The sequence below is a fragment of the Coregonus lavaretus genome (assembly GCF_964263955.1).
Source record: "Coregonus lavaretus genome assembly, chromosome: 13".
Lineage (NCBI taxonomy): Eukaryota > Metazoa > Chordata > Actinopteri > Salmoniformes > Salmonidae > Coregonus > Coregonus lavaretus.
Window position 1 is genome coordinate 2088099 of NC_140000.1, and position 24548 is coordinate 2112646.

Sequence of the window (24548 nt, forward strand, 5' to 3'; positions counted from 1 at the left end):
TTAAAATTCCAGATTTATTTGGAAAATCAGCTGAAAACTGATCCTTAACCAATCAGATTGTAAAGTGACCCTAATCCACTTGTATAATAAGTTACTGTAAAAGGAAATGTTATTGCTACTCTATTCAATTAAAAGTTACTATTAACCCAACAGTTGACCGTCAGGTTCAACTAAGATGGAAAACAGATTACAATGAATAAAGCCATTTTTGGTATGATGATATTTCACTAATTATACATCTAAAGCACCTAAATTGATCTGAAAAGCGCAAAAAAACTATTATTTATTTCACAAAGTGCTTCCCACCAGTCCCCCAAACAGACCAACATTTCCCTATCAAAAGAGGCTACATATGTAGGATCTTAATTTGAGCCAGGTTGCTACAGCAGGAAAATGTGTTATTATATAGAAGATATAGCTTGATTTATTAATACTTCAAGAATAGAACAGCACAAATGTGTCTACTGTGGCACTCCTCTCTTGGCGAACAGATTTGATTATGAAGCAGCATCTCTAAGCATTGTGACGGTGGAAAACGCATTCAGGGCCTGTATTCACAAAATGTCTGAGTAGAAGTACTGATCTAGGATCAGTTTTGCCTCTCAGGTCATAATGAATAAGATTACAGTACAGGGAATACCTGATCCCAGACCAGCACTCCTATTCTGAGATGCTTGGCGCATACAACCCCTGATGAAGAACTTCTGGCGATTCTGTCAAAGGAAACAGCATTTGTTGTTTAGTTGTGGTTCTGGTAGGAAGTTTCAAAGGTTGTCTTGGCACTCGGGTTAGTGTGTTGTTGATGATGATGTCATACTGGTTGGTGCATCATGCAGATGAGCTGATAGACAAGGGCCATTTCTAAAACAGCAGCAGACAGGAGACTGTAGAGCCTTATCTAAACAGCAGCAGACAGGAGAGAGTAGAGCCTTATCTAAACAGCAGCAGACAGGAGAGAGTAGAGCCTTCTTATCCCTGACTCGTATCTGTTATCCTGATGACGTTGTCACGGAAACCTCAAGTTATAGCCCCTCTTTATCAGGATAGTTTTAGACAGCTGGGGTCTGTTCAGGTGGGTGTAACGTTACAGAACGTTCCATTGACATGACATCAGTGGAGGCTGCTGAGGGGAGAACGGCTCATAATAATGGCCGGAACGTAGCGAATGGAATGGCGTCCAACACCTGGAAAGCATGTGTTTAATGTATTTGATACCATTCCACTAATTCCGCTCCAGCCATTACCATGAGCCTGTCCTCCCCAATTAAGGTGCCACCAACCTCCTGTGCATGACATGAACAGACATTATGATCGGTAGAATATCTGCAATATTCTCTATTTCATCTCACTGAATACACACCTGGTAGCTTTTATACTGATAGACTGGCTGACTGATAGACTGGCTGACTGACTGACTGGCTGACTGATAGATTGACTGACTGGTAGACAGACTGATAGACTGGCTGACTGACTGACTGACTGACTGGCTGACTGATAGACAGACTGATAGATTGACTGACTGGCTGACTGATAGACATACTGATAGATTGACTGACTGGCTGACTGGGCAGAGCAGTTGCTTGTTGTTGTTATTGCTTGTTGATGTATTTAGTTGGCTGTGTGTCTGTTGAGTCCCTGTAGTCCTCATCGTCCATGGGAACAGGAAGTTGGATGATTTCAGGGAGTGGAGTTCTAGTCACACTGATGGCTTCCCCCTCCTCTCTGTATCTTCCTGGCTGCAGGCCCCAGCTCCACCTTACAAACCCGCTCAGCAAACTTCAGAGAACACATGGTCTCTCCCACGTTGCTCTCCAGAGCAGACACCTGGAGGGGGACCAGAGGATCAGATAGAATACAATTCCAGACAAACAATGACAGTGTAATCAGTGCGTTTGATGTACTGTCCTCTATGCTGTGTATACCTGGCTGCACCACCATAGCCTAGTTGTCTTGTCATGTGTAGGCTAAACACAGTATGGACTTCTCCATTCAGAATGCTTTATAGTCCAGGACCAGGCTTAATGTCCGGGAAGCCAGCCCTATGAGTGTACATATAGATGGATATACAGACATTATAATCTGTGTGTATCAGATGTACTGTTGTGTTTGTCCATACCTGCACTACCATGGCCGTCTTGTTGCCCTTGCCCAGTGAGTCCTGCAGCAGGTATGTGAGGCGACTGTTTCTGAAGGGGATGTGTTTCTCCTTCCCCCTCAGAGCCTGGATGACGTCCCCCAGAGCCAGCAGGGAGCGGTTGATGTTCTGGGCCTCCTTCAGCCTCTCTCCCTCAGCTCCTGACTTCCAGACCCTCTCAGAGCCAGCCAAGTCTACCAGGTTCAACTTGCCTGCAGATGGCACAAAAAAATCGCCCGTGCGTCGTTAACGGAACATTTTCTGGTCCCTTGAATCGTGTCAATATCTGAAACCGACCCACTTGCCAAATGAGTTGCGCATCCCGGACAAAACACACCTTGAAAAGTAGCGGGTGTCGATGAGCAGTTGCGATTCCGCACGTAGAATCGCCGGGAAATTAACAGAAAATGACAGCTGCTGTTCTGGTCAGAGGTGATAGGGCTGCCACCTGCTGCTTATAACAGTTAGTTGGGACTGTGTCCAGTCTCAAAGGTGTGTGTTACGTACCTGTGGTCTTGGCCCCGCTGGCCAGGTCAGTCCCCAGCACAGTGATCATGAGAAGGGCATGGGAACGAGAGCTGTGCTGGTTCATCTGGGTCCCGAAGGTGATTCTGTTACGACGCGCCTGCGCCAGAAGCTGCACAGGAACAATGACAGAGTTCATGGAAATGTGGTGTGGAATTATAGGAAACTTGCACGTGGCATACTTTCATATGATTGTATACGTTACAGTAAATTAACCATTAGGGTTCTAATGGAGATATATGGCTCAGTTGGTAGAGCATAGCGCTTGCAGCGCCAGGATTTTGGGTTCTATTCCCTGGGCCACCTATACAACAAATGTATGCCGGATGACTGTAAATTGCTTTGGATAAAAGCATCTATTAAATGGCATATACAGTATATTAAATTATTATTAAGGTCAAGGCGAAAAGTCAAGGAAAATATATATTAATATAGTTGGAGAAATCAGTCTCACTGAAAAAAGTGTATGGTTGCAAAATTCTGGTAACTTTCCCCGCATTCTGAGGTTTTCCAGAAATCATGGTTGGAAGATTCCACCAATCAGCAGGGAATAAGCAGGAAATCCCTGGAATTTTGGGAAAGTTACCAGGACTTTCACCCTAAGAAAAATAAACGTGAGTCTCCTCACTTTCTTGATGTGTTGGAAGCTCTTGACCTCGATGACCCTGAGTCCAGGGACGTGCAGCTGTCCTGTCCCGTCTGGGTTGATCTTAATATCCAACTTCTCTCCATCCTTACTCAGCAGGTCTCTGGGGACAGAACAGGAACAGGTGAGTTAGAAAGTAGCTCTATTGTCAGTTTATCACTAATCCTAACTTAAAGCACTTTTCATATATTTAACTCCTAGGCCTTGTTTATTACTATAATAATAAAAAACAGAAGATTAGAATAATTAATAATAAAACATATCACCACTTCTAAATGCTGGGTATTTTTCTGCCAGCCATTGAGAGGGAAGGTACCTGAGCACTTCGTTGTAGATCTCCACAGAGCTGACACTCACGGTGTACGTCCACATGTCCTTCCTGTCCTCTATCTCACTGAACAGGTGTTTCAGAGCACGCTGGTTGATGCCTGGGTTCTCTGTGCTGCCCTGACGACAACAAATTATGGAGATTTTGATACAATGAGTAATTTTTTTAAATCAAATATTCAGTCTTCTTTCTCATTACAATCTGTGGTAACACTTTAGATGAAGGCTTAGGACTTAAGAACACATGTATAAGCAATACATTACATTACGCAGTGCTACAACATACCTCCATGGTGTAGGTCTTCCCAGAGCCAGTCTGCCCATAGGCAAAGATGCAGACGTGATATCCATCTATACAGGATGTCACAAGGGGCTCGATCTCCTGGAAGACCTTAAAAAAGCCAAAGGTTAGCAAGTGTTTATCGTTCACAGTCACTGCTGTTTTTGAGTCACACCACAGAAACTGGAATACCACCCCTGAGCCATAATGGCGTCCACTCATTTAAATAGATAGAGAAGTGACAGCACTGTGTCTCGTAATGGAGGCTGAGTTTCTCAGTACCTCTTCCTGAGTGGCCTGAGGGTGGAAGACACGGTCCAGTTCAAAGTTGTGGCTGCGGCCCTGCCCTTTCAGCACGGAGAGAGCTGATTCGTTGTTGGGGTCCGTGGTTACCACCACCGATTGGCCCTCCTCATGCTGGTCCTCCTTCAGAACCGGCTTCACACGGCACAGCACACGGATGTTGCCTAGCAACAATGACAGTTTATTTAATAATGATACAACCTCATATATAATGTTTTTTTTCCCCCAATAGAATAAATAGGCTTCCTCCTCCAGTCTTCTTTCCTTCATCCGGACTTTGTTTCACCGTACCTTTGAGCTCGACCAGCTGCTCGTGGTACTTCCTCCGCAGTGCCACCTCCTTCCTGTACTTCTCCAGGAGGTCCTTGTTGGCCTCCGACATCTCACTCATAGCGGCTGATATCTACACAGACAGACCATAGAACGGTAAATACATACCACACCTTTTGAGCTTGGCCTTTAATCAGTGTTCTGTCTTTACTGTTACTTTAAACATCATTTTTTCTTCCATGTTCTTTTCTTTTATTTATCTCTTTTATTCATCTCTTTTATTGCCTTCTGTTTTTTATATCTCCTTCGTTTTATTAAATTTACTGTTTTGTGGTTTTAAATGCACTTTAAATAAAGTTTGATTTGATTTGACTTGAAACAATGCTTGTTATTCCAGCAGCGGTGTTTTTGTGGGACCTGTTTCTTGGCGTCTGTGATGGCTGCTCCGTAGAAGTCTGAGAAGTTGCGGACCTGGCTCCTCAGGCTGGCGTAGTCTGTCTTCATGGTGCGCAGGGTCGGAGGGAGCGCTGTCAGGCGCTTCTGCAGGTCTGCCATAGGACACACACACAGACAGAGAGAGGGACTGTCACAGCTTGCTCAATGGTGATGTGATGACCACGAAACACAATATTATTCTCCTATATTCTACGAATCATCAGCACCCAGATTCGACAAGCCCCATCACAGCATACATGTGTAGCACAACCTGTAGAAGCTTCTGAAGGTTGTATTAGATGGGACTCACTAAAGAACTGGTCCTGCAGGCTCTGGAAGTGTTCTACGGAGCAGGTCGCTGCTGCCTTCACAGCCTCCTCCTTCTTCTCCTCCAGGTGACCTATCTCCTTCAGCAGCTCCTCCTGCAGCACGCTGATCTCGCGCTCGTACGCTGCAATCTGGGAGAGGCAGTCACATTCACATTCAGCATATGATGATGATGATGAGGTTCATGAATTGGATGCGTCCCAAATGGCACCCTATTCCCCTATATAGTGTACTACTATAGACCAGGACCCATTGGGGCTAAAGTAGTACGTGATATATGGAATAGGGTGCCATATGGAATGCAGACAATAGCTTGGTAGGAATGGAAGTTAGTATAATACACTTTTTAGTTTCTTCATTTTGTTAATAATTTCACTGTTAAATCTCATCATCGTGAACTTTGAAGTAGAATACAGTTTTCTCAGAAATGTAATAATTCTTCATGAATATTTCACACAACATATTCACCTTTTTCTGAGGACATTCAAACCAATACAGTGACTTTTCATCGGTTCTCACCTGGTGTCGCAGGTGACCTTTCATTGGTTCTCACCTTGTGTTGCAGGTGACTTTTCATTGGTTCTCACCTTGTGTTGCAGGTTACTTTTAATTGGTTCTCACCTTGTGTTGCAGGTTACAGCTGAATTCATCTGACTTCCTGATGTGCTCCTCAAGTTGTCTGCACTTCTCATTCTGATTGGTCAGTTTCTCTGACAGCTGCTCGTTCCTCTCTGTGGCCTCAGCCAATTGCCTCAGCGTCGCCGGTGACTCCACCTCCACAGTTTGAGTAACAATCTGGCAGGGAAAATACCAATGAAACTTCATTTAATATTAATCAATTTATTCAACAAGACCGGTTTCTGATTCCAAACAATCAAGAAACCTGTTATCAGCTTCATTTGAATGAAAACGTATTGTATAGACAGTAAGGTGTCTCTTACAGACTATCCCTACCTTGACCTGTGGCTCTTTGGCCCTCTCTTTATCCAGCTCTAGTTGCAGCGCCCTCACTCTCTCCTCTCTTCTCCTCTGCTCCTCTCCTCTCCTCCACTCGCTTTGTTCGCTCTGTCTCTCCAGGCAAGACAGCTGATCAGCCCGCTGCTGCAGGGAACTCTCCAGCTGCTGCACCCGGCTGCGCAGGTTCTCATTCTCCTACAGGGGGAGATACAGAGCACCATTAGAGAGAACATTCTCCTACAGGGGGAGACACAGAGCACCATTAGAGAGAACATTCTCCTACAGGGGGAGACACACAGCACCATTAGAGTGAACATTCTCCTACAGGGGGAGACACAGAGCACCATTAGAGAGAACATTCTCCTACAGGGGGAGATACAGAGCACCATTAGAGAGAACATTCTACTACAGGGGGAGACACAGCACCATTAGAGAGAACATTCTCCTACAGGGGGAGACACAGAGCACCGTTAGAGAGAACATTCTCCTACAGGGGGAGACACAGAGCACCATTAGAGAGAACATTCTCCTACAGGGGGAGACACAGAGCACCGTTAGAGAGAACATTCTCCTACAGGGGGAGACACAGAGCACCATTAGAGAGAACATTCTCCTACAGGGGGAGACACAGAGCACCATTAGAGAGAACATTCTCCTACAGGAGGAGACACAGAGCACCCTATGGGTCCTGGTGAAAAGTATATACAGTGAGGGGAAAAAAGAATTTTATCCGCTGCTGATTTTGTACGTTTGCCCACTGACAAAGACATGATCAGTCTATAATTTTAATGGTAGGTTTATTTGAACAGTGAGAGACAGAATAACAACAAAAAAATCCATGAAAATGCATGTAAAAAATGTTATAAAATGATTTGCATTTTAATGAGGGAAATAATTATTTGACCCCCTCTCAATAAGAAAGATTTCTGGCTCCCAGGTGTCTTTTATACAGGTAACGAGCTGCGATTAGGAGCACACTCTTAAACGGAGTGCTCCTAATCTCAGCTTGTTACCTGTATAAAAGACACCTGTCCACAGAAGCAATCAATCAATCAGATTCCAAACTCTCCACCATGGCCAAGACCAAAGAGCTCTCCAAGGATGTCAGGGACAAGATTGTAGACCTACACAAGGCTGGAATGGGCTACAAGACCATCGCCAAGCAGCTTGGTGAGAAGGTGACAACTGTTGGTGCGATAATTCGCAAATGGAAGAAACACAAAATAACTGTCAATCTCCCTTGGCCTGGGGCTCCATGCAAGATCTCACCTCGTGGAGTTGCAATGATCATGAGAACGGTGAGGAATCAGCCCAGAACTACACGGGAGGATCTTGTCAATGATCTCAAGGCTGCTGGGACCATAGTCACCAAGAAAACAATTGGTAACACACTACGCCGTGAAGGACTGAAATCCTGCAGCACCCGCAAGGTCCCCCTGCTCAAGAAAGCACATATACAGGGCCATCTGAAGTTTGCCAATGAACATCTGAATAATTCAGAGGAGAACTGGGTGAAAGTGTTGTGGTCAGATGAGACCAAAATCGAGCTCTTTGCCATCAACTCAACTCGCCGTGTTTGGAGGAGGAGGAATGCTGCCTATGACCCCAAGAACACCATCCCCACCGTCAAACATGGAGGTGGAAACATTATGCTTTGGGGGTGTTTTTCTGCTAAGGGGACAGGACAACTTAACCGCATCAAAGGGACGATGGACGGGGCCATGTACCGTCAAATCTTGGGTGAGAACCTCCATCCCTCAGCCAGGGCATTGAAAATGGATCGTGGATGGGTATTCCAGCATGACAATGACCCAAAACACACGGCCAAGGCAACAAAGGAGTGGCTCAAGAAGAAGCACATTAAGGTCCTGGAGTGGCCTAGCCAGTCTCCAGACCTTAATCCCATAGAAAATCTGTGGAGGGAGCTGAAGGTTTGAGTTGCCAAACGTCAGCCTCGAAACCTTAATGACTTGGAGAAGATCTGCAAAGACGAGTGGGACAAAATCCCTCCTGAGATGTGTGCAAACCTGGTGGCCAACTACAAGAAACGTCTGACCTCTGTGATTTCCAACAAGGGTTTTGCTACCAAGTACTAAGTCATGTTTTGCAGAGGGATCAAATACTTATTTCCCTCATTAAAATGCAAATCATTTTATAACATTTTTTACATGCATTTTTCTGGATTTTGTTGTTGTTATTCTGTCTCTCACTGTTCAAATAAACCTACCATTAAAATTATAGACTGATCATGTCTTTGTCAGTGGGCAAACGTACAAAATCAGCAGGGGATCAAATACTTTTTTCCCTCACTGTATATATATATATACTGTATAGGGAATAGGGTGTGGTTTGGGACTCAGCCTGACTCTCACCTTGATGAGTACAGAGCTGGACTGGGAGGGGATGACAGAGAGTTGCTGCAGGAGGCCCTGGGTGACAGTCAGACTCTGTTTCAGACTCTCGTTCTCTGCTGACAGACACACAACCCGCTTCTCCGAGTCTGTGGCTCCCTGAAGAGGAACAAAATGGATTACAGTAAGCACTAAAGCATGATGAAAAAGTTACATCATACTTAAAGCATGATGGATATGTTCTACCTGTCAACACTGGTTCCACAATATTGCCTGCTTGTTGCCTTACCAGTATGATTTCCCTATAGGTTTAAAACCAAGCCATTGAAAGATACCACAATGCTGACACACCATAACGATTTTCACACTACACCATTTCGTCTCAGACTACAGCAGCAGTGTTAAAATGCCTTGTGGCAGCTTTACTGATAACAAATGGAGCAGATTCTCTTGAATGCTTACAGAGTCAGTTCTTAATCTGGACAGCTCCTCCTCCCGCTCCTCGATGCAGCTCTTCAGCTCGTCAATCTGGGGAGGAAACAGGGAAAGTCTGTAGTCTGTAGTCTTGTACAAGAAGCTTAAAGGGAAGAAGACGGGGAGAAAAAGGACTGAAAAAGTGACCACAATAACAGGAGAGTAGGTTTCTGTTCATCGATTGCAAATGTGTGCATTTGACAGTGTGCAGGTATTGTCATGATATTTTAAAAAGAATATTACTTATAAGTTACTCATGGCACGCTAACTTCAATAATCTCCAAACTGCACGCAGAAACATAAAAATGGTATTCATGAGTTCATCTGACTGGAGGAGTAGAAAAATGACCTAATTCTCTAAATCTCTCAGCGTCCCTTTAAACATGAATACCCCATAACAGGGTTGGGGCCAATTTCAATTCAATTAATTAAAGATGTTAAAGGGATAGTTAACTTGTTTACACCTTATAGTCAGATGGCTAGCAAAAAAACTATGGGGGTGATGGGGGCAATTAGACAAAGTTCAGTGTTTATGGTCGAATCCCCTCAAGTTAATAGTGGCTATTTAAACCACTCTGAACCATGGAATACAGTTTATATTGGCCCATAGACTACTTTCAGGGTAAGAAACCATCTGAATGATTATAAGGTGTAAAAAAGTTAACTATCCCTTAAATTAATTTACAAATCAATCATTGCAAATAGGGCATTAATGGTCAAGGATTTCTTATTAAACTGAATCTGATTGTATTTATGAGCCAAACTCAACCCCTAACTGTTCAATGTGTTCGTTATCTTCTAGTCGTTGCTCTCCCTCCAAAGACACTGTCATGAAGCGCTTCCCAAGGTGCAACAAAGACACTGTCATGAAGCGCTTCCCAAGGTGCAACAAAGACACTGTCATGAAGCGCTTCCCAAGGTGCAACAAAGAGACTGTCATGAAGCGCTTCCCAAGGTGCAACAAAGACACTGTCATGAAGCGCTTCCCAAGGTGCAACAAAGACACTGTCATGAAGCGCTTCCCAAGGTGCAACAAAGACACTGTCATGAAGCGCTTCCCAAGGTGCAACAAAGACACTGTCATGAAGCGCCTCCCAAGGTGCAACAAAGACACTGTCATGAAGCGCTTCCCAAGGTGCAACAAAGACACTGTCATGAAGCGCTTCCCAAGGTGCAACAAAGACACTGTCATGAAGCGCTTCCCAAGGTGCAACAAAGACACTGTCATGAAGCGCCTCCCAAGGTGCAACAAAGACACTGTCATGAAGCGCTTCCCAAGGTGCAACAAAGACACTGTCATGAAGCGCTTCCCAAGGTGCAACAAATACACTGTCAAAAGCGCTTCCAAAGGTGCAACAAAGACACTGTCATGAAGCGCTTCCCAAGGTGCAACAAATACACTGTCATGAAGAGCTTCCCAAGGTGCAACAAATACACTGTCAAAAGCGCTTCCAAAGGTGCAACAAAGACATTGTCATGAAGCGCTTTCCAAGGTCCAACAAAGACACTGTCATGAAGCGCTTCCCAAGGTGCAACAAAGACACTGTCATGAAGCGCTTCCCAAGGTGCAGCAAAGACACTGTCATGAAGCACTTCCCAAGGTGCAACAAAGACACTGTCATGAAGTGCTTCCCAAGGTGCAACAAAGACACTGTCATGAAGCACTTCCCAAGGTGCAACAAAGACACTGTCATGAAGCACTTCCTAAGGTGCAACAAAGACACTGTCATGAAGCACTTCCCAGGGTGCAACAAAGACACTGTCATGAAGCGCTTCCCAGGGTGCAACAAAGGGACTGTCATGAAGCGCTTCCCAAGGTGCAACAAAGGGACCGTCTTAAAACAGTCAAATGGCTGAATTGAGAAGAAGAAAAAAGAACAGGAATTAAAATTACGTTTTTTTTGTGTGTTTTCTGCCATTTGTTTTATTACCATGACTACAAGTATCACTGAAATAATGCTCCCGTAACATATATACATTAACACATATTGTTAAGATGTATTGTTAAGATGTAGTCCTCTGTAGCTCAGCTGGTAGAGCACGGCGCTTGTAACGCCAAGGTAGTGGGTTCGATCCCCGGGACCACCCATACACAAAAAAAAAATGTATGCACGCATGACTGTAAGTCGCTTTGGATAAAAAGCGTCTGCTAAATGGCATATTATTATTATTATTATATTATTACATATAAAGGGACATATATGTAATAAACATTTGAATACTAAATGTGTCACACATGAGCACATACGGTACCAGTCAAAAGTTTGGATACACCTACTCATTCAAGGGTTTTTCTTTATTTGTACTATTTTCTAAATTGTTAAATAATAGTGAAGACATCAAAACTATGAAATAACTCATATGGAATCAGGTAGTAACCAAAAAAGTGTTAAACAAATCAAATATATTTTAGATTTTAGATTCTTCAATGTAGTCACCCTTTGCCTTGATGTAACCTGTGCACACTCTTGGCATTCTCTCAACCAGCTTCACCTGGAATGCTTTTTCAACAGTCTTGAAGGAGTTCCCACATATGCTGAGCACTTGTTGGCTGCTTTTCCTTCACTCTGCGGTCCAACTCATCCCAAAACATCTCAATTGGGTTGAGGTTGGGTGATTGTGGAGGCCAGGTTATCTGATGCAGCACTCCATCACTCTCCTTCTTGGTCAAATAGCCCTTACACAGCCTGGAGGTGTGTTGGGTCATTGTCCTGTTGAAAAACAAATGATAGTCCCACTAAGCCCAAACCAGATGGGATGGCGTATCGCTGCAGAATGCTGTGGTAGCCATGCTGGTTAAGTGTGCCGTGAATTCTAAATAATCACAGACAGTGTCACCAGCAAAGCACCATCACACCTCCTCCTCCATGCTTCCCGGTGGGAACCACACATGCAGAGATCATCCGTTCACCTACTCTGCGTCTCACAAAGACACGGCGGTTGGAACCGAAAATTTCAAATTTGGACTCATCAGACCAAAGGACAGATTTCCACCAGTCTAATGTCCATTGCTCGTGTTTCTTGGCCCAAGCAAGTCTCTTCTTCTTATTGGTGTCCTTTAGTAGTGGTTTCTTTTCAGCTATTCGACCATGAAGGCCTGATTCACACAGTCCCCTCTGAACAGTTGATGTTGAGATGTGTCTGTTACTTGAACTCTGTGAAGCATTTATTTCGGCTACAATTTCTGAGGTGCAGTTAACTCTAATGAACTTATCCTCTGCAGCAGAGGTAACTTTGGGTCTTCCTTTCCTGTGGCAGTCCTCATGAGAGCCAGTTTCATCATAGCGCTTGATGGTTTTTGCGACACACTTGAAGAAACTTTAAAAGTAATGATGGACTCTCGTTTCTCTTTGCTTATTTGAGCTGTTCTTGCCATAATATGGACTTGGTCTTTTACCAAATAGGGATATCTTCTGTATACTCCCCTACCTTGTCACAACACAACTGATTGGCTCAAAGGCATTTAGAAGGAAATAAATTCCACAAATTAACTTTTAACAAGGCACACCTGTCAATTCAAATACATTCCAGGTGACTACATCATGAAGCTGGTTGAGAGAATGCCAAGAGTGTGCAAAGCTGTCATCAAGACAAAGGGTGGCAAAATATATTTGGATTTGTTTGATTTTGTTTTTTGGTTACTACATGATGTGTTATTTCATAGTTTTGATGTCTTCACTATTATTCTACAAATGTAGAAAATAGTAAAAATAAAGAAAAACCCTTGAATAAGTAGGTGTGTCCAAACCTTTGACTAGTACTGTATATTGCCATATATTCGTTTTTTGTATGGGGTGCTGGGTGTTTGTCTGTAAGTATGCATCCATGTAGCTTTCTCTCTCTCTCTTTTTCTCTCTGTCTCGTTCTCTCTCCCTCTGTCTCTCTCTCGTGCTCTCTCTTTCTCTCTCTGTGTGATGTGTGTGCATGTGTACGTGCATGTGTGTGTGTGAGTCCGAGCTTGCATGCATATATGTGTGTGTGTGTGTGTGTGTGTGTGCTTACATTCGTGTGTGCGTATGCATGTGTGATGTACTGTACCTGCTGTTGGAAGACCTGTACTCGTGAGTGTCGGTCCTGTTCTCTCTGCTCCAGTTGGGAGTGCAGCAGCCGTAGTTCTCCCCTCAGCTGGCTCTTCTCTCCCTGTAGTCCATACAGAGACTCTACCAGCCTGTGGAGCCCTGCCCCAGCCCTGGCCCCAGCCCCGGCCCCAGCCCCGGCCCCAGGGACATCAGCACCACACTCACCTAAAGGCAGACAATACTCTAGGATTAGGATAGACATCTTCATCATTATACTCATTATCATCAGCAGCAGTATTATTATCATCATGATCATTATACTCATTATCATCAGCAGCAGTATTATTATCATCATGAAAATCTTCATCATTATACTCATTATCATCAGCAGCAGTATTATTATCATCATGATCATCTTCATCATTATACTCATTATCATCAGCAGCAGTATTATGATCATCTTCATCATCTTCATCATAATACTCATTATCATCAGCAGCAGTATTATTATCATCATGATCATCTTCATCATCTTCATCATTATACTCATTATCATCAGCAGCAGTATTATTACAGGCTGGCCTCCTGTAGCTCAGTTGGTAGAGAATGGCGCTTGCAACGTCAGGGTTGTGGGTTCGATTCCCACGGGGGGCCAGTATGAAAAATGTATGCACTCACTAACTGTAAGTCACTCTGGATAAGAGCGTCTGCTAAATGACTAAAATATAACATGTAAATGTATTATCATCATGATCATCTTCATCATCTTTATCACCAGCATCATCATCACCACCATCATCCTCATCAACATCACCATCATCATCATCATCATCACTATCACCACTAGCATCATCATCACTACTATCACCACTATCATCATCAACACAATCATCATCATCAACGTCACCACTATCATCATCACCACTATCATCATCACCACTATCACCACCATCACCACTACCACTATCACTGCTATCACTGCTATCACTGCTATCATCATCACCACTATCAGCACTATCATCATCACCACTATCACCACCTTCATCATCACCACTATCATCATCACCACTATCACCATCACCACTACCACTATCACCATCACCACTACCACTATCACCACTACCACTATCACCACTATCATCATCACCACTATCACCACTATCACTGCTATCATCATCACCACTATCATCATCAAGATCACCACTATCACCACTACCACTATCACCACTATCACTATCACCATCACCACTACCACTATCACCACTATCATCATCGCCACTATCACCACTATCATCATCACCACTATCATCACTGTCATCATCACCACTATCACTGCTATCATCATCACCACTATCATCATCAAGATCACCACTATCACCACTACCACTATCACCACTATCATCACCACCACTATCACTGCTATCATCATCACCACTATCATTACTATCACCACACTTCACTATCACCACCACTATCACCACTATCATCATCACCACTATCATCATCACCACTATCACCACTATCATCATCAAGTAGAAATTAAATATATCAACATTACTATTACCTGACCTCTTTCTAAATATATCCAGGAAAGATTGGATACATACTCTCTACCACGGTATGTGTAAGTGTTGCAATATTAATGAAACTCATTGTGTATAGTAATCACACACACGATGTACACATACATGGTAGTCACACAGTAGTTTACACAGTAGTCATAGTAGTCTAGTAGTACTCATACAGTAGTCATACCATACAGTAGTCACATAGCAGTCACATAGCAGTCACACAGGAGTCACACAGCAGTCACATAGTGGTCACATAGCAGTCACATAGTGGTCACATAGCAGTCACATAGTAGTCACACAGTAGTCACATAGCAGTCACATAGTGGTCACATAGCAGTCAAATAGTAGTCACACAGGAGTCACATATCAGTCACACAGTAGTAGACTTACAGTCATGTGTGCATACATTTTTATGTATGGGTGGTCCCGGGGATCGAACCCACTACCCTGGCGTTACAAGCGCCATGCTCTACCAATTGAGCTACAGTCTCACAGTAGTCATATGGTAGCCGCACGGTAGTCTCACAGTAGTCACACAGTGGTCACATGGCAGTCACACAGTAGTCACATGATCTCAAGCCATAATGTCAGTCCCCAGAGACTAGTGTAGTCACCCACATCCTGTTTCCATCCCAATTAGTACCCTATTACCTACATAGAGCCCATCGGGCTCTGGTCAAAAGTAGTGCACTATAGAGGGAATAGGGTGCCATTTGGGACGCAAGCCTCTCAGAACATCGTGCCCAGTAGCTTTTTAATCAGTTTCCTCCTGCTGCATGATTTATGGTGTTCTGTCTCTGCCAGGACTGTTTCTGTTTCTCTTTCCCGAGCTCTACACTAATCAACCAGGCAGCCTCTGTCAGCTCTGCTGTGCTGTGTCACTGTTTTAGGAGATGGGGAGAGGTGGTGATTGTACACTAGCTAGATGATGAACAGGGTGCATACCACTAATGATATGAGAAATGTGGAAGGTGTTTCAGCTTTGCACAACATGCACACTTACAACATTATAGAGAGTGTTTGGGTATGAATGACTGGTGATTTAGGAGAATCCCCAACTCACACACTTTGTAGATCATCGTCAAAACACATCAGGTTAGAAGTGGTAGAACACCGTCTTCAAAAACCAACACCAAAGCAGGAGAACAGCACAACACACTACAGTAGCTGATGTTGACTTCACCTCAGAGAGGCAGAGCGCTTTTCTGCATTGGTGGAAAAAGTACCCAATTATCATACTTGAGTAAAAGTAAAGATACCTTCATAGAAAATGACTCAAGTAAAAGTGAAAGTCACCCAGTAAAATACTGCTTGAGTAAAAGTCTAAAAGTGTTTGGTTTTAAATATACTTAAGTATCAAAAGTAAAAGTAAACGTATAAATCGTTTCAAATTCCTTATATTAAGCAAACCAGACGACACACTTTTCTTGTTTTTTTATTGTACGGATAGCCAGTTGCACACTCCAACACTCAGATATCATTTACAAATGAAGCATTTGGGTTTAGTGAGTCTGCCAGGTGTCACGCCCTGGTTCTGGGGACTCTTAAATGTTGAGCCAGGGTGTGGATTTGCTTTGTTTAGTTTTTCTATGTTTTCGTTCTAGATCGTTTAGATCTATGTTGGCCAGGGTGGTTCCCAATCAGAGGCAGCTGTAGCTCGTTGTCTCTGATTGGGGACCATACTTAGGCAGCCTGTGTTGCACTAGTATTTGTGGGATCTTGTTCCGTAAGGTTTGTTTTGTATTAACCTAGGACTTCACGTATCGTTTGGTTTGTTGTTTTGTTCGTGTTGTGTACGAAATAAAATGTACGCTTATCACGCTGCGCCTTGGTCCGTGTCTTCAGTCGACGATCGTGACAGAAGATCCCACCTTAAGAGGACCAAGCAGCGTGCCCAGGAGGAGAAGATGGCGATGTCCCAGGTGGGCAAATGGTGGTCTTGGGAGGAGATCTTCGCGGGCCATGGGCAAAGGTGGGCATGCAGCCAGGACGGGGTGTGCCGGCTCAACGCTCGTGGCCTCCAGTACCCCTCCTCGGTCCCGGATATCCTGCGCCAGTGCCACGTGCTGTAGCGCCAGTACGAGTGCACAGACCTGTACGTCCTGTGCTGATGCCTCACACATATTGTGCGGAAATAGGCATTCAGCCAGGACGGGTTGTGTCAGCTCTCCGCTCCAGATCTCCAGTCCGCCTCCACAGTCCGGCCCGGCCCGTTCCAGCTCCCCGCACCAAGCCAATGGTGCGTGTTCCCAGGCCAGCCCGGCCTGTTCCTGCTCCCCGCACCAAGCTAGTGGTGCGCGTCGCCAGCCCGGTCCGGCCTGTTCCTGCCCCTCGCACCAAGCCAGTGGTGCGCGTCGCCAGCCCTGTCCAGGCTGTTCCTGCCCCTCGCACCAAGCCAGTGGTGCGCGTCGCCAGCCCGGTCCGGCCTGTTCCTGTCCCTCGCACCAAGCCTGTGGTGCGCGTCGCCAGCCCGGTCCGGCCCGTTCCTGTCCCTCGCACCAAGCCTGTGGTGCGCGTCGCCAGCCCGGTCCGGCCCGTTCCTGCTCCCCGCACCAAGCCAGTGGTGCGCGTCGCCAGCCCGGTCCGGCCCGTTCCTGTTCCCCGCACCAAGCCAGTGGTGCGCGTCGTCAGCCCGGTCCGGCCTGTTCCTGCTCCCCGCACCAAGCCAGTGGTGCGCGTCGCCAGCCCGGTCCGGCCCGTTCCTGCTCCCCGCACCAAGCCAGTGGTGCGCGTCGTCAGCCCGGTCCAGCCTGTTCCTGCTCCCCGCACCAAGCCAGTGGTGCGCGTCGTCAGTCCGGTCCGGCCCGTTCCTGCTCCCTCGCACCAAGCCAGTGGTGCGCGTCGTCAGCCCGGTCCGGCCCGTTCCTGCTCCCCGCACCAAGCCAGTGGTGCGCGTCGTCAGCCCGGTCCGGCCCGTTCCTGCTCCCCGCACCAAGCCAGTGGTGCGCGTCGCCAGCCCGGTCCGGCCCGTTCCTGTTCCCCGCACCAAGCCAGTGGTGCGCGTCGTCAGCCCGGTCCGGCCTGTTCCTGCTCCCCGCACCAAGCCAGTGGTGCGCGTCGCCAGCCCGGTCCGGCCCGTTCCTGCTCCCCGCACCAAGCCAGTGGTGCGCGTCGTCAGCCCGGTCCAGCCTGTTCCTGCTCCCCGCACCAAGCCAGTGGTGCGCGTCGTCAGTCCGGTCCGGCCCATTCCTGCTCCCTCGCACCAAGCCAGTGGTGCGCGTCGTCAGCCCGGTCCGGCCCGTTCCTGCTCCCCGCACCAAGCCAGTGGTGCGCGTCGTCAGCCCGGTCCGGCCCGTTCCTGCTCCCCGCACCAAGCCAGTGGTGCGAGTCGTCAGCCCAGTCCGGCCCGTTCCTGCTGCCCGCACCAAGCCAGTGGTGCGCGTCGTCAGCCCGGTCCGGCCCATTCCTGCTCCCCGCACCAAGCCAGTGGTGCGTGGGTCCAGTCCGGCATGGCCCGTGCCTGTTCCACCGGTGCCTGGTCCGGCACCGGTCAGCTGCTCCACTCCGGAGCCAGAGCAATCCGCTCCACCGGTGTCCAGTCCAGCTCCGGCCAGCGGGGCCAGACCAGATCAGGGGCGCAACGGGAGGGTGGAGAGAGAGTGGTGGTCACGCCCAGAGCCGGATCCGCCTCCGGTTCTGGGGACTCTTAAATGTTGAGCCAGGGTGTGGATTTGCTTTGTTTAGTTTTTCTATGTTTTCGTTCTAGATCGTTTAGATCTATGTTGGCCAGGGTGGTTCCCAATCAGAGGCAGCTGTAGCTCGTTGTCTCTGATTGGGGACCATACTTAGGCAGCCTGTGTTGCACTAGTATTTGTGGGATCTTGTTCCGTAAGATTTGTTTTGTATTAACCTAGGACTTCACGTATCGTTTGGTTTGTTGTTTTGTTCGTGTTGTGTACGAAATAAAATGTACGCTTATCACGCTGCGCCTTGGTCCGTGTCTTCAGTCGACGATCGTGACAAATGCCTGAGCATTTAAAATGTAGCGAGTACTTTTAGGTGTCAGGGAAAATGTATGGAGTAAAAAGTACATTATTTTCTTTAGGAATGTAGTGGAGTAAAAGTAAATAGTAAAGTACAGATACCCCAAAAACTACTTAAGTAAGTACTTAAATAAAAATACTTTAAAGTATTTACACCACTGCTTTTCTGCTCAAAACAGATCACAGAAACAACCAAAAAGCTTTATCTTTCCTCCACCACCATAACACACAGTCTGCATCCCAGTCTGCTTTCCTTTCCTCCACCAGGATCATAACACTGGGAACTGTGGGAAGTGCCCCCCTCCCATCCCTGTCCCAGGGTTATTAATATCTGACACGGTACACGTGGAGGTCTAGCATCTAGCATGTGCCGGAGGCTGGTAAGTAAGTGCTCTACTCACAGTGGAGGGGAGAGAAAGCAGCACTCACAGGGATAGTTTATTCATGATATAACAACTGATTCACTGGCCAAGTACCATAGAACCATAGTACCTCCATCCATCCATCCATCCATCCATCCATCCATCCATCCATCCATCCATCCATCCATCCATCCATCCATCCATCAACATCCATCCATCCATCCATCCATCCATCCATCCATCCAAACATCCATCCATCCATCCATCCATCCATCCATCCATCCATCCATCCATCCATCCATCCATCCATCCATCCATCCATCCAAACATCCATCCATCCATCCATCCATCCATCCATCCATCCATCCATCCATCCATCCATCCATCTCTTTATCTAACGCTGTCTAACGCGTAATGAGAAGCAGTAATGCCTGAGGTCTCCCACTTAGGAAAGCCCCACATTCTGCTGCAGAGCAGAGAGATCCTCCTTTGGGTCATCTAGTGGCATGTTTCTCCAGGGTTATATGGTGCTAGTCAGAGAGGAGTATACTGCATTAGGAGAGAGGAGGGATCACTTACTTAGCAGAGCTCACTGTCACTGTCACACCAGTCTTTCGTGACATCCTAAACATTCAAATGAGTAGCTGATTTGGTTTTGAGTGCCGAGATTACTGTCACACATAAGAGCCCAACACACACGTTACAGTACATTCATGATATTATACACATACAGCAACGCACACAAGTATGCGCGTATATGCTGCTCACACACACACACACACACACACACACACACACACACACACACACACACACACACACACACTGATAGGGTGAGGGAGGGCTGTCCTTCTGTTCCATGTCCAGAACAGAACATTGGTCAAATCTAAAGGAGAGCAGATCCCTCAAAACCATCCATTGCTTTTAGATCAGTTAGTTTGCATCCCAAATGGCAACCTATTCTCTACGTAGTGCACTACTTTTGACCAGCCAAAGGCCACTGTATAGGGAATAGGGTGCCATTTGGGACATAGCCACAGTCTGATGTCATTCCTCGTCCCTAATTCCAACTTGATTTACACAAACAGCCCTCTTCTGAGAAGCCTGCTACACATGAAAATATCTCTACTGTGTATTCAGACAGACAAACAGTGAAATTATTTAACATAGAAACTATAGTTACTTTGTAGAGGGGTATATCTGAAAATGGTGGAATAGATTGTCTTTCTCCTAAACTCTCTGCCCTATACTTTGTCCCAAATGGCACCCTATTATAGTGGACTACTTTTGACCAGGGCCCTATGGGGATATTACCCACCTCTGCTCTCTATGAGTCTAACACTGTCTTGTCCCTAGTCTCTCTACAGTAACAGCAAATACCTGAGTTTCCATAGCCACTCTCACCAAGTGGTGCAAGACATTATAACCATCCACTGGGTTTTTTCATACAAGCACTAAATAAATAGTTAATATCTCAGTCAAGTGTAGCCTGTCTTCTTTACTCTGTAGTATAAACTAGAATCCACGCTCCCTCCCTCCCTCCCTCCCTCCCTCCCTCCCTCCCTCCCATATCATCCCATTTATGACCTTTTACCATAAATCTTCTTAAAATGACTCCTTTCATTTTCTCTCCCCACCTAACACTGCCCCCCCCCCCCCTCTCACCGTCGCTCCCCGGGGTGCTCGGCGTGTATTGCTGGGTGGTGATGGCCTCCTCCAGGCTGTCGATGACGCTGTTCTTATCTCTCAGCCTCTGGCGGTACGATGTCCTCAGGGCCTTCATCTGGTGGCGGTGCTGGGCCCGGTGCCTCTTCAGCTGGACCCGGTACTGATCAGCCTGCTGCTGCAGCTGCTGGAGGTGGGAGTACTGCTCCAGAAAACTCAGCAAGTGGGACATCACCGCCACCAAGGGAGACTCAGACATCAACTGGACCAAGAGGAAATGTGGGTTTAGATGTATTTCAGGCCAAGGCTAGAAGCAACTGGACTATTTACTGCGTGAACTACTGTCTGTGTGTACTAAAACAAGGGAGACTCCCACAACTAGACCAGGAGGGAAATGTGGCTTTAGAAAGTTTAGATAATGCATCAGTTCTAAGAAGGTCATGGCTAGAACTAGAAGCAAACAGTACTATTGTGTAAACGGGACCCTATATTGTACACTACTTTTGACCAGTGGCCTGTGGACCTATAGGGAATAGGGCGCCAAGGTGTTTGTGGTGAAGCCTACCTTTCCTGCCGTCTCCAGCTGTACCTGGGCCTCCCTCCTCTTCTCGTCCTCCTGCTTAAAGGACAGGAAGGCACCCAGAGGAGTGCATGCTGGGATATCGGGCACTTCAACGCCTCCACCACCATCGTCACCTTCGTCACTCAGGGACAGGCCGTCACTATCACTGCTACTGCCTTGAAGAAAATACATCAGCATTTTAATGAAGGGCATGAATTCATACGATCAATCACCATGATAAATCACCATGAGAGCTATACCATATCAAAACAGTAGCTATTATCATTCCTGATATTCCTATTCTACAGTAGCTATTATCATTAGGCCTGGTATTTAAGTATTTATCGATCACCATGAGAAATATCTATCTATACCATAATAACAGCAATTATCACTGATATCTGTCAGTAGCAAGTACTGTAGTTAAGAATTAACCGGTGTTATAGATGCTTCTATTTATAGACATTGTTGTCGTAAAGCATCCACTCACTGGAGTCACTCAACCTGCTGCCACGCCCCCTTTTCTTCCTCTCCATCCTGGGGGTGTGGCCTTTCTTCCTCCTGCTCCTTGTTTCCATGGAAACCCGTCCTGGCTCCTGATCACAGCAACAGACAGACAGGGTGATGGCAGAGAGCAGAAACAGACGTTAGTGTTACTAAATACTGTATTTACCTCCAACACAGACACACTGCCAGCCTGCAATGTCAATGTTAGCCCAGCTGATGTTCCCCATATACAATCGACCTACAGAATATGTATGACCAGCATGAACATCTCTCTCTACCTACATAAAATAGCATTTCAGCTGTACATTTGTGAGACTACCAGTAACACATCCCCCAGACAGTAGACTTACATAAATTGCTCAGTATCTATAGCAGTTTCCCTGCTGTCATGGGATTGGTGGTCCTGGTGCTGGTTACCGGTTGGTTGTCATCCTCTGATGACAAGACAAAGGAACCCAGTGGGACTGTAGCTACACACTGTTTCTAGACTCTACCGAGGCCTGTAGCTACACACTGTTACTAGACTCTACTGAGGACTGTAGCTACACTGTTACTAGACTCTACTGAGGACTGTAGCTACACACTGTTACTAGACTCTACTGAGGACTGTAGCTACACTGTTACTAGACTCTACTGAGGACTGTAGCTACACTGTTACTAGACTCTACTGAGGACTGTAGCTACACTGTTACTAGACTCTACTGAGGACTGTAGCTACACTGTTACTAGACTCTACTGAGGACTGTAGCTACACTGTTACTAGACTCTACTGAGGACTGTAGCTACACTGTTACTAGACTCTACTGAGGACTGTAGCTACACACTGTTACTAGACTCTACTGAGGACTGTAGCTACACACTGTTACTAGACTCTACTGAGGACTGTAGCTACACTGTTACTAGACTCTACTGAGGACTGTAGCTACACACTGTTACTAGACTCTACTGAGGACTGTAGCTACACTGTTACTAGACTCTACTGAGGACTGTAGCTACACACTGTTTCTAGACTCTACTGAGGACTGTAGCTACACACTGTTACTAGACTCTACTGAGGACTGTAGCTACACACTGTTACTAGACTCTACTGAGGAATGTAGCTACACTGTTACTAGACTCTACTGAGGACTGTAGCTACACTGTTACTAGACTCTACTGAGGACTGTAGCTACACTGTTACTAGACTCTACTGAGGACTGTAGCTACACTGTTACTAGACTCTACTGAGGACTGTAGCTACACTGTTACTAGACTCTACTGAGGACTGTAGCTACACACTGTTACCAGACTCACTACTGAGGCATCTACATACTATACATTGTGAGCTTCAAAGTGCACTATAGTAGTGGGATGCAGACGCTGTGACTAGACTCACCGCTGAGGCTCCATACTGGGCAGCTTCCAGGGCTTCTTCCTCCTCCTTCTTGAAGACAGTGTAGAAAATGTAAACTAGCAGGGAGTAGAAGGCATACATCTCCCCTCCGTCTGGGAGTCACTGTTACAGTGACAGCCGCAGAACTAGATACCCAGGGAGACACTGTCACACTCCAACACTGCCTCGGCTCACTCTGCAGAAAGGAGAGAGAGAGAGAGAGAGAGAGAGAGAGAGAGAGAGAGAGAGAGAGAGAGAGAGAGAGACAGAGAGAGAGAGACAGAGAGAGAGAGACAGAGAGAGAGAGACAGAGAGAGAGAGACAGAGAGAGAGAGAGAGAGAGAGAGAGAGAGAGACAGAGAGAGAGAGAGGATGACAATGTCGTTCTATAGCCCGTTCATTTTCAAGACACCAAATCTATTCCCAAGGAGTGAAGCCCATTGACTGACAACAAAGGCTCTGGCAGCTAAAATATCAAATGCTGACGGATGAGGATACCACAGAGAAAGACCGATTAGCATAGATCTGTCAAAATAGATCTGGCTGGTTACGCTTGATCTTTCCCCAGAGGTTATCCTTGCATCCTCCTCTTTGTCCATTTTCTGATCTTAAAACGCTCCTCCTCTCCTCTCCTTCATCCCTCTGAAGCATTTTATCTTCTCCTTTCTTACCCATACTTGTCTTCATTTCATTAATGATGTCCATTCCAGACATTCCACCACAACATTCCGTGTCCTCCCTGTTTTGTCTGTTATTGTTAATGCTGGAGCCCCCCTTGCAGCCCCTCTCCTCTCTGCTGCAGCATCATCCCTGCACTGAACAGCAGCTCCTGTGTGATTCTCTCTCTCTCTCCTTCTCTTCTCCCCTCTCTCTCTCTCCTTCTCTTCTCCCCTCTCTCTCTCTCATTCTCTTCTCCCCTCTCTCTCTCTCTCCTCCTCCTCTCCCCTCTCTCTCTCCTTCTCTTCTCCCCTCTCTCTCTCTCCTCCTCTTCTCCCCTCTCTCTCTCTCCTTCTCTTCTCCCCTCTCTCTCTCTCTCTCCACCTCCTCTCCACTCCATCCATCCACGGGCTGCAGATGCAGCGGGCATGCTCAGTGCAGCTCTCTGCAGTGGTGAAGCAAGCAGCTGAGATGGAGATTGATTGTGTTGGGGGGTTGTAGGGCATGCTGGAGGAGAGGAGAGACAAGCCAGTCACTGATACTATCTGATGGGCACTCACATGGAAAGGATCAGTAGCCATTGGTTATGTGCACAGACACGAGTCACAACAACCCATTGGTTATGTGTACAGACACGAGTCACAACAACCCATTGGTTATGTGTACAGACACCAGTCACAACAACCCATTGGTTATGTGTACAGACACCAGTCACAACAACTAATTGTTTATGTACAGTACCAGTCAGAGGTTTTGACACACCTACTCATTCCAGGGTTTTTCTTTATTTTTACTATTTTCTACATTGTAGAATAATAGTG

General features: G+C 46.2%; 1 protein-coding gene across 1 annotated transcript; it reads right to left on the reverse strand.

Annotated features, from left to right (window-relative positions):
• Nucleotides 1-2: 2 nt before the first annotated feature.
• LOC311139716 (kinesin-like protein KIFC3) lies at nucleotides 3-23928 on the reverse strand. Its single transcript, XM_084174638.1, has 20 exons — nucleotides 23742-23928; nucleotides 23074-23266; nucleotides 21682-21787; nucleotides 21195-21367; nucleotides 20630-20891; nucleotides 13068-13273; nucleotides 9018-9083; nucleotides 8577-8714; nucleotides 6202-6399; nucleotides 5869-6042; nucleotides 5231-5378; nucleotides 4903-5033; nucleotides 4507-4618; nucleotides 4195-4379; nucleotides 3919-4023; nucleotides 3622-3752; nucleotides 3288-3408; nucleotides 2642-2771; nucleotides 2117-2346; nucleotides 3-1824 (listed from the first exon to the last, which is right to left on the reverse strand). The coding sequence occupies exons 2-20, from the start codon at nucleotides 23170-23172 to the stop codon at nucleotides 1693-1695; spliced, it is 2847 nt and encodes a 948-aa protein (XP_084030764.1). The 5' UTR covers nucleotides 23173-23266; nucleotides 23742-23928; the 3' UTR covers nucleotides 3-1692.
• Nucleotides 23929-24548: the final 620 nt, after the last annotated feature.

Excerpts from the sequence above, each read along its gene's own strand:
- LOC311139716 (XM_084174638.1), bottom strand. The coding sequence starts at position 23,172 with ATGTATGCCTTCTACTCCCTGCTAGTTTACATTTTCTACACTGTCTTC. Across the intron at positions 20,892-21,194 it reads AGCTGGAGACGGCAGGAAAG|TTGATGTCTGAGTCTCCCTT; the intron begins GTAGGCTTCACC and ends CTCTTGGTCCAG. Across the intron at positions 4,024-4,194 it reads CTCAGGCCACTCAGGAAGAG|GTCTTCCAGGAGATCGAGCC; the intron begins GTACTGAGAAAC and ends GGCTTTTTTAAG.